Source organism: Suricata suricatta, chromosome 8 (assembly GCF_006229205.1).
Source record: "Suricata suricatta isolate VVHF042 chromosome 8, meerkat_22Aug2017_6uvM2_HiC, whole genome shotgun sequence".
NCBI lineage: Eukaryota > Metazoa > Chordata > Mammalia > Carnivora > Herpestidae > Suricata > Suricata suricatta.
In genome coordinates, this window is record NC_043707.1 from 95,508,715 (window position 1) to 95,519,290 (window position 10,576).

At 50.1% G+C, this 10,576-nt stretch overlaps 1 protein-coding gene across 1 annotated transcript; it reads left to right on the forward strand.

Annotated features, from left to right (window-relative positions):
* Window positions 1-6,155: 6,155 nt before the first annotated feature.
* Window positions 6,156-9,426, forward strand: JUN (Jun proto-oncogene, AP-1 transcription factor subunit). The gene has a single exon (XM_029948962.1). The coding sequence runs from the start codon at window positions 7,134-7,136 to the stop codon at window positions 8,136-8,138; it is 1,005 nt and encodes a 334-aa protein (XP_029804822.1). The 5' UTR covers window positions 6,156-7,133; the 3' UTR covers window positions 8,139-9,426.
* Window positions 9,427-10,576: the final 1,150 nt, after the last annotated feature.

Below are 10,576 nucleotides of genomic sequence, written 5' to 3' on the forward strand. Positions count from 1 at the left end.
ACCTGATAAACATTCTCTGCTTCAAGTGTATGCCAAGTATGGTGAGAGCTAAAAATAGTAACTGGGGTGCCTGGGTGGCTCTGTCAGTTAAGCGTCTGACTTTGGCTCAGGTCATGAACTCCAGGTCCGTGAGTTTGAGCCCTGCATCAGGCTCTGTGCTGATAGCTCAGGGCCTGAAGCCTGCTTCATATTCTGTCTCCCTCTCTCTCTACCCCTTCCCTGTTTGCACTCTGTCTCTTTGTCTCTCAAAAATAAACATTTAAATTTTTTTATTTTTTTAATTTTTTAATGTTTTTTTATAAATTTATTTTTGAGAGACAGAGAGAGACAGTGCCAACAGGGGAGGGTTAGAGAGAGAGGGAGACAGAATCTGAAGCAGGGTCCAGGCTCTGAGCTAGCTGTCAGCACAGAGCCCAATGTGGGGCTCGAACCCATTTACCATGAGATCGTGACCTGAGCCGAAGCCAGACGCTTAACTGACTGAGCCACCCAGGCGCCCCTAAAAATGTTTTAAAAAGGAAATAATAACTATTGGAAGGTAGGGTGGGAGATGGGGTAATAGAAAGCTTCAGAGGGAGCAATAATTTGAGTAGGGGTCTTGAAGGGTAAGTAGGAGTTTGCCAGGTGGCATTTTGATTAAGGATAAAATTAAATGGAAAGAAAAAAAAAACCAGAGTAATTGACAATGTTTAGAGTAGCTTAGACCCTGTATAGTTCAGGGTATGGTAGACTATATCACTATTTGCAAACACTTGCTGCCCAGTTCCACTGACATCAGGCTTGACAATGTGAAGTGCTCTCAGCAGAAGCTCTAAGTACCATGCTCTTTTCTCTTTGCCATGACAATCAGCAATGTTTCAGAAAGGGTTCTAGAGGAATGATGATATTGTGTGAGGCAGAGACAGAGCCAACCCATAATTGGCATGCAGTATGAATGAAAAATATTTTTGAGTTGTCATCCAGTAAGATTTTTGTATTGCTATCACAGCATAACCTAGCCTATGCAGAGGTGTGCATTTCCAGCTCTTGACTTCCAGGCGCATAGTAGGATCGCATTTTCTTGCACCCTTTAAGTAAGATATCATCATGTGACTTGTTTTTGACCAAAACTATGTACGTGCAAGCAATGTGTGTCATTTCTAGGAGGAAACTTCATTGCCAATGTGAATTCACCATGTTTTCTTCCCTCTGTTAAGGTGATTGGGATGATTATATAAAGCATTGATCAAGATGAAACCTCCTTCAGACTCAGTCTCAGAATGAGTACGTTTAGCAGAGCCCCTCTGACCTTGAACATGTAGTATGAGCAAGAAATAAAGTGTTTTTGTTAAGCCACTGACACTTCAGAATTGTTTGCTATGGTCGCAAACATAGCCTATCCTTACTGATATAAAAATTAGCATCTAGGGGGTGACTGGGTGGCTCAGTAGGTTAAGTGTCCAACTCCTGATCTTGGCTCAGGTCGTGATCTCATGGTTCACGGGTTCCAGCCCTGCACTGGGCTGTGCACTGACGAGGGAGCCTGCTTGGGATTCTTTCTCCCAGTCTCTCTCTGCCCCTCCCCCTTTCTCTCTCTCAAATAAATAAACAAAAAAATTAGCACTGAGACATTGGGGAACGCAACAACAACAACAAAAGTAAACAGTCATTTAGAAGGCAATAACTAAGAACGCTGTTATCAGAAGCTAAAAGGATGGTGATCTACCTGGTGAACATATCACCCGTAAAAATGCAGAAGGCATATCATGAACCTAGTGAATTAAGCAGGAGATTGTAAAATTGTAAAACAAAATGTTTTATATTTGTATAAAACACAAAATGTTGTACCCCTGTTGTTGGCTGTTGGCTACATCTGGAAGCTTACTACAAAAAAAAAAAGATAAGCAGGCTCACAGAAGATTTCTGCGGTTTGTAAGCAGAACTGAGAGTCTGGACAATCTATAAATTCAGAGATATTTATAGGGTTAGAAGAGGTTATTGTTTCTCAGTCTCAACTAGTAAAATATAAAATTAAGACATGTTTTCAGCAAATAAATAAATAAATAAATAAATAAAGGCAAATTAAAATGAGCCTTGAAGTATGGATCAAGTCAAGGGTATGGCCTCAAACCTATTGTTTTAACCTCTGGATAAACTGAGATGTTACCCAGCATATGCTTTCAATTGGACAAACTGGCTCTGGAAGTGGATGGAAAAGTGTCACTCTCCCACCAAAGCCCAGTAAACCCAAAGCACACAAAACTAAGTCAGGAGAGAGCAGAGGAGAATCGAGGGGAAGTGAATGAGAGAGAGAGAGAGAGAGAGAGAGAGAGAGAGAGAGAGAGAGGGAGAGAGAGGGAGAGAGAGAGACAGCAGCCAGCATGAGAGCAAGAAAGCAAAGAAATATGGCAAAACATGGAAGTGTGTCTAGGAAAGAGCTGGCTGTGGCTGTTAGCTCATGGAACGCCTGGAATCAAACAGATAAGAAGCCTACATTTTTGTGAGAGTTGTACTGCCAAAAGCACGTCCGCCTGGATTAAAGGAGACCGAACTGGAGACCTAATATCACTCTGTACCTCCCCTAATGTTTAAAAGCTAATTTTAAAGCTTTTATGCCTGCTTTAGATGTAGAGAAGGAAGACTTTCTCAGAGAGCAAAGCCCAAGGTCATGGAGAGCCATGGGTAGGGCAGCTACATGCGGGAAACAGAATCAGGGTCTAATCGGGGTGCTGAATGGGGGTGGTCCTCAACATGTCTGCTCGGGGGGACTGGCGTCTACTATGGTTTCCCGTCCCTTCACTCTCCAAACCGTGTGCCCGCTGCAGCTATCCTAGCTCCGTCCTGTCACGAACTGAGGGTGCGCAAGGAAGATGCCTGGCATTTAGGAAAAAGAGTCACATCTGGAGCTGATACAGAGTCTACTACGAATCACCCAGAACCTGGAAAGTGAGCTTGACGTACTGTGACTAGATGAATCTTTAGGGTTGTCCCCCCTCCCCCACCCCGAGGAAGAAAAATGAGGAAATTCTGCCTGGGGTGGGCAGGGGGAGACAGTAAGCCAAACATTTGGTGAACAGAAAGGAGACTGCTAGAGTCATTAGTGTGGTTCCCCAAATATTCCTGGCTCTCTCCCTTCCAGACACCCGGCTGGATTAAAGTCAGGCGTTGCCACGTGACTTGCCTTGCTTGGCCAATGATGGCTGAGCAGTGTGTCACTTCCAGGTGGATGCTTCGAGAGCCAGTGAACAGTTGGTTTGCCGCCTTCTTTCCCCCAGCTAAGATAGTAATGGGAAGCACGTGTCAGGAAGCCTTCCTCAGTCCAAGTCCGCGAGTGTCCACCCTGAGCAGAACTCCCCTGCAGACCCAGAGTGGGGTATGTAGCATGAGCAAGAAATAAACCTCCCTGGGGCAAGCCACTGACACGTCCGGCTTGTTTTTCGGGAAGCAGAGCCCAGACTTTCCTGACTGATACTGGGAGTGAGAGACGAGGCAGGAGAAGAGGATGGGACTGTGAAAGACCCCTTCTCTCAGGCAAAAGCCTCTCTGACCTCTTTTCCTGGTCATAAGGGGAAGCCATGAAAGCTTTCAAGCAGGGGCATTCGCATGAACAGATCTGTCACTTTTTGGATGAAACATGCTATTTCTCAACATAAGGAGACAAGAAGCCTACTAAACCACATAAGGCAGAGAGAAACACACAGAACCCTTAAGCAAAAGATATATATATATGTACAAAGTCTTAAGTCTCGAAGTTTCTAAATACAGGAGCTCTAAAAGGAGGCTCTGAAAGGAGTTACAGGGAATCAGGCACGGTAGTTTCTTCTACCGCACCATCCAAGTGCCGTTTCCCCCACAGACAACTAACATGAGAAAGTCTCCCCGAATGGACCAGATAAAAGGGCATGTAACACAGACCTGAGGTCAATTTCCTCTGTGTGACTTGAGCAAGATACCCAACTTCTCCAGGCCTACTTCCTTGTATGTTAAATCCATATAATAACAAATGCAGCTCGGGAAAGGTGTAAGGAGAAACAGCGTATTTCAATTGCTCAGATGAATGCCTGGCTGGTGGTGGTAGGTGTTTAATTCATGAAATTTATTTTTGCTACTGTTAACATAAAAATTATTAAGAACACCAGCTCTCCGATCACAGAAGAAAATGATTCAAGGCAAGAGAATAGAGTTCCTTCCTTGAGAAAAGTAACTGGAATTGCCATCACTGTATCCCTAACCCCCCCACCTCATGCCCAGCGCCTGGTTCACCGGAGCCACTCAGTTTTACTCTGCTGCCTGAGAGAATGAGACAAGTGAAGAAAGTTGTCAAGATTTCCCCGACAATAGCTGCTGTTAGGCCACTGAATCTGAACTCTCAAAGCCACAAATATCTTAAAGCTCTGGGCTACAAACCCGAGGTTGAACGCCCCTAAGTTCAGAAGCTGAAAAGCCAGAATTAGAACCTAAGAATGTAAATGGCTGCAGGTCCAACTTCATGCCCCAGTCCTCAACAGGAGGTCCTGGAAAGTGCTGACTTCTGCTCCTTTCCACTGGGTTTCCTCCCCTCACAGCTCCTCACAGGAGTAAGTGCACCTGCTCCAGCCAAGTCACACTGCTATCCCGGCATTCCAGCGCAGCTCTGGGAAACCCACGGAAGGGCAGGGAAGGGGGCTGTTAGGAGACTACCTCCTGGCGCTGGAGGCGATAATGCTGCACTATCTCAGCCATGTGAGGGGTGTCTCACCGGCCCCACTGGCAGATCTGAAGGAACTCAAAAGAAATTCGGCGATAGGTTCACTTCACACCCTGGCAGCGCTGGCCACGAGAGAACCTACGATTCCCGAGTTCGGTATTCTTTCCGCCATACACTTTTGTCCCTAGGGGTGCGGGATAAGGGTAGAATAAAATAACAACCGCGGGAAAGGAACCACTTCCAAGTGTCTAGCGCTTCCTAGAGGCTACTCGGGATATGGGCCCACCACCCAGCCAGGAGCGGAGAGATTTTAAATCCTGGTCCTATCCGACTCGCTCACTCGCTGCGTGACTTTTGCCGAGTGTCTCACGCTCTCGTTTTCCTGTAAGCAAATCAGGACCGGAGGTGATGTGTGTGTGTGCGTGTGTGTGCGTGCGTGTGTGTGTGTGTGTGTATGTGTCTAAAGTCTGGTGGCACGTTGTGCGGGGGCGAGTAGTAGACGATCACCGGGGTTCCCCAAGTGTCAAATTCCAAATACGCTCGTTCACAACTGGACGCTGAATTACCCCCCAACTCCACCCTCTACAAAAAACTTCGCCATCGAGGCAAAACTGTGAACCCTCGCACCCTTTTTCCCCCGGTTTGGAGAGAGCATTAGAGGGTGCAACGCGGACTTAACTGAGCGCCCAGTTTGGAGCAATGCAAATCACTTGGCTTCTAGGCGCAACCAGACAGCAGAGATGACCGTCGCTTGTGAACTTGACCGGGAGAAAACTTCGGAGCGTCCTCAACGTGGGGGGCCCACTCTCGAGAGACCGCCCCTAAACTTAAGCCCACTTTCACTCGCCCCCACAGGGGACTGAACAGAGCCACCTTAAGGGCGGTACTCCCGCCCCCCGGAAGTGCGGGGGGGCACAGAGGCTGGCCCTAGGCCTTCGGCCCCGCAGGGAGGCGAAGTGCCGGTGGAGGACAACGAACTCCCTCAAGTGGGGAACACCCTCCCCCCCCATATCACGTCCTTGGCCGCAAACACCTGGCCGGGTTCCCGAGCCTTCCGGGTGTCTGCATCTCCTGTATTCCCGCCCGAGCCCTGAACTTGAGCCCGCTTCGGTCAGAGGCTGCGAGAACCCGCGTCCGCCCGACTCGCGGCGGCCACCGTCACTAGACAGTCAAACCCCAAGACGTCAGCCCACAATGCACCGGGCGGGCCGGGAAAGACGCGCTGGGGAGGGGAGAAGGAAGAGCGGGGCGCGAGTCGCGCGGGAGGGGTGGGGGGAGGGAGGAGAAAGAAGGGCCCAACTGTAGGAGGGCAGCGGAGCATTACCTCATCCCGTGAGCCTCCGCGGGTCCGGAGAAGAATCTTCTAGGGTGGGGTCTCCATGGCGACGGGCGGGCCCGCCCCCTTGAGAGCGACGCGAGCCAATGGGAAGGCCTTGGGGTGACATCATGGGCTATTTTTAGGGGTTGACTGGTAGCAGATAAGTGTTGAGCTCGGGCTGGATAAGGGCTCAGAGTTGCACTGAGTGTGGCTGAAGCAGTGAGGCGAGAGTGAAGGTGCGCGGACTCAGGGAGACGGGCAGACACAGGCAGGCAGGCAAGACGGCAGCAGAGTCCGAGCTGCAAATCTTATTTTCTTTTCCATTTTCTCACCAACTGCCCAGAGCTAGCGCCTGTGGCTCCCGGGCTGGTGTTTTGGGGAGCGTCCGGAGAGCCCCTTCTCCAGCCGCCCCCAGAAGGAGAGCCCCGCTTCCCAGAGCTGGTGACAGCGCAGAGAGCGGCGACAGTCTTTCTGGGGAAGTCCAGAGAGCCGCTGCAGCGGCAAAGAACTTTCCTGGCCAGGAGCACAGGGGACAAGTGGCCCGAGTCCCGGAGCGAACTTTTGCAAAGCTTTCCTGCGCCTGAAGCTGCTGCCGCGGCGGTGAAGACAAGAAGGCGGCGGAGAGAGGAGACCGAGGAGGGACGTGCGCTCAGTTTCACTCGCACCGGTTGCTGAACTTGGGCGAGTGAGAGCCGCTGCTGCCGGGCGCCCCCTCCCCCTCGCAGCGGAGGAGGGGACAGTCGTCGGAGTCCGGGCGGCGGACACCCGCTGCCGGCCGGCCACCGCGGGATCGGTGCTGACTGCCGCCGCCCGGAGGGCCGCTGTCGCCGGGAAGCGTGTTCGTCTGCGGGCTCCCAGCGACCGCTGCGCCAAGAGCGCTCCGTGAGTGACCGCGACTTTCCAAAGCCGGGCGGCGCGCGCGAGCTGACAAGTAAGAGTGCTGGCGGCATCTGAACCCTGAGCACCTGGGAGCGAGCTGGTGAGCAGGGCGCAGGGGGGAGGACAGCCGGCGGGTGCGCGCGCCCCTCGAGAAACTTTCCTTGCCCGGGGCCCCGGGAGGGGTGTCCCCCGCTCGCCAGCGCGCTGTTGCGGCCCCGAAACTTCTGCGCGCAGCCCAAACTAACCCCAAGTGAAGTGACGGACTGTTCTATGACTGCAAAGATGGAAACGACCTTCTACGACGATGCCCTCAACGCCTCGTTCCTCCAGTCCGAGAGCGGCGCCTACGGCTACAGCAACCCCAAGATCCTGAAACAGAGCATGACCCTGAACCTGGCCGACCCGGTGGGCAGCCTGAAGCCCCACCTCCGGGCCAAGAACTCGGACCTCCTCACCTCGCCCGACGTGGGGCTGCTCAAACTGGCGTCCCCCGAGCTGGAGCGCCTGATAATCCAGTCCAGCAACGGGCACATCACCACCACGCCGACCCCCACGCAGTTCCTGTGCCCCAAGAACGTGACAGACGAGCAAGAGGGCTTCGCCGAGGGTTTCGTGCGCGCCCTGGCCGAACTGCACAGCCAGAACACTCTGCCCAGCGTCACGTCGGCGGCGCAGCCGGTCAGCGGGGCGGGCATGGTGGCTCCGGCGGTGGCCTCGGTGGCGGGCGGCAACGGCGGCGGCGGCTTCAGCGCCAGCCTGCACAGCGAGCCGCCTGTCTACGCCAACCTCAGCAACTTCAACCCGGGTGCTCTGAGCAGCGGCGGCGGGGCGCCTTCCTACGGCGCGGCCGGCCTGTCCTTTCCCGCGCAGCCCCAGCAACCGCAGCAGCCCCCGCAGCCGCCACACCACCTGCCCCAGCAGATCCCCGTGCAGCACCCGCGGCTTCAGGCCCTGAAGGAGGAGCCGCAGACGGTGCCCGAGATGCCCGGGGAAACGCCGCCCCTGTCCCCCATCGACATGGAGTCGCAGGAGAGGATCAAGGCGGAGAGGAAACGCATGAGGAACCGCATCGCCGCCTCCAAGTGCCGGAAAAGGAAGCTGGAGAGGATCGCCCGGCTGGAGGAAAAAGTGAAAACCTTGAAAGCGCAGAACTCGGAGCTGGCGTCCACGGCCAACATGCTCAGGGAACAGGTGGCACAGCTTAAACAGAAAGTCATGAACCACGTTAACAGTGGGTGCCAACTCATGCTAACACAGCAGTTGCAAACGTTTTGAGGAGAGACTGTCGGGGGCTGAGGGGCAACAGAGAAAAAAATTACACGGAGAGACACACTTGAGAACTTGACAAGTTGAGAGAGAGAGAGAGAGAGAGAGAGAGAGAGAGAGAGAGAGAGAGAAAAGAAGTGTCCAAGGACTAAAGCCAAGGGTATCCAAGTTGGACTGGGCGGCGTCCTGACGGCGCCCCCAGTGTGCACGAGTGGGAAGGACTTGGCGCGCCCTCCCTTGGCGTGGGGCCAGGGAGTGGCTGCCTGCGGGCTGCCCCGCTTTGCGGACGGGCTGTCCCCGCGCGAACAGAACGTTAGACTTTTCTTTAACATTGACCAAGAACTGCATGGACCTAACATTCGATCTCATTCAGTATTAAAGGGGGGAGGGGGAGGGGTTACAAACTGCAATAGAGACTGTAGATTGCTTCTGTAGTACTCCTTAAGAACACAAAGGGGGGAGGGTTGGGGGAGGGGAGGCGGGAGGGAGTTTGTGAGAGCAAGGCTGAGCCTGCAGATGAACTCTTTCTGGCCTGCCTTCCTTAACTGTGTATGTACATATATATTTTTTTTAATTTGATGAAAGCTGATTACTGTCAATAAACAGCTTCATGCCTTTGTAAGTTATTTCATGTTTGTTTGTTTGGGTGTCCTGCCCAGTGTTGTTTGTAAATAAGAGATTTGGAGCACTCTTGAGTTTACCATTTGTAATAAAGTATATAATTTTTTTATGTTTTGTTCCTGAAAATTCCAGAAAGGATATTTAAGAAAATACAATAAAATATTGAAAAAGTACCCCTCCCACAACCTCTTTTCTGCATTATCTATGGATTACCTATCTAGGTGGAGTTGAAAGAGTTCCAAGAGTGTCAACTAAAATCACACTCAGTGCTTCTTACTATCAAGCAGTGAAAACTGTTCTCTACTAGACTTGAGAATAACTGTAGCGGATACTCTTCCCTCCCCCAACAATCTATCTAGAGTTGCTTACAAAGGATAGTGTGGCCCTTCAGAAGGCTGAGGAAAGGGAGGTTGTGGTGGAGGGGGAAAGACAGCCCACTGGGAAGTCAAAGAATTTAAAGTCTGGTATATACCAGGTGGCATGTGCTGTGGCCATTTATAATGTTAGAAATTTCAGAGTAGCTGCTAATTCTCAAATCAGGAACAGTGGCAGATTTTTACAAAAGATGTATCCTTCCAATTTGGAATCTTTAACAATCCCTAGATAAAAAAGATGGTCTTTGCTTATGAATATTTATAACAGCATTCTTGTCACAATAAACGTATTCAAATACCAATAACAGATCTCGAATTCCTTTCCCTTTACTACTTTTTTCTTCCCAAGCTCTACACTGAAGCTTTTCTTTTCAGTTGCTGGGCTTAACATTACTGCCAGCTAAAGTTACTGGGTAATTAAGAAGCAAAGAATTTAGGAAGAGTCAACACAATTTGCAATCTGGATGAAACATTCTCCCAGTTTCATTAATATTCTCTCTCTCTCTCTCTCTCTCTCTCTCTCTCTCTCTCTCTCTTTCTCTTTCCCACTCCCCTCCTCTCTCTCTCTGTCTCTGTCTCTCTGAAATAAACACCTATACTTAGACAAATTGCCACTATAGCCGTTTACCATTTGGGATTCTTCTATAGTTTATTTCTTAATTTGTTTCTAAAATAATCAACCTTGTTTAAGTTATTATTATAGAATCAACTTAAAAAGATGGTATCTATATAACATGGAAAAGATTCATAAAAGAAAACATGAACACCAACACAATGATTACATATGTAAATCAAACCTTAGCTCTGGGGAAATAGCAAGCTTAGATTCTGTCTACAGGTAAAACTTAGGAGATCAACAAGACGTATGCAACAAGGGAACAATTTTTGCGTTGTTGCCTTTCATCCCAAGAGCCAGTATGATTATCAAGCAGTAAAAGCAATTTGATATCCAGGAATATTTCACAAACCACTAATTGAGGCAGGGCTGTTTGCTCATTAGCGGTGCGCTGGTACCCAACAGGTCTGAGAGTGCTAATATCCTGCCTGTGGCTGTAAATCCAAAGACAAAAGAGTTTTTCCTTAGGAGTGTATCTAGAAGTAGAAGAGATCGGACAGACTTGTAAGTTATCAGATTCACTCGGTTGTAATAACATTTCTTTAACAAAGGGTTACTGGGAGCAAAGCAGTTTGCCAAAGAGTGAATTTGCCGATGTCAGCAACCCGGAAGGTACGTTGATTTTGACCATATGTAGGAATAGTCAGCAGAGGGACAATAAAGCACTTTGGGGTGGGGCTTTATGAAAGCTAAACAAGAGCCAACTAGAAAAAATAAGCAGGCTGGGGAATTAATTACCTGCAAAGGTAGACTAAGCCCAGACAACAGAGCAGCACGGAAAAGCCACACCACTCCACAGCTTTATTTAGAATTCAAGTGTTAAAAAAAAAAAAAAA

What these genes read in the sequence shown, in the direction of transcription:
- JUN (XM_029948962.1), top strand. Translation starts at nt 7,134, where the DNA reads ATGACTGCAAAGATGGAAACGACCTTCTACGACGATGCCCTCAACGCC.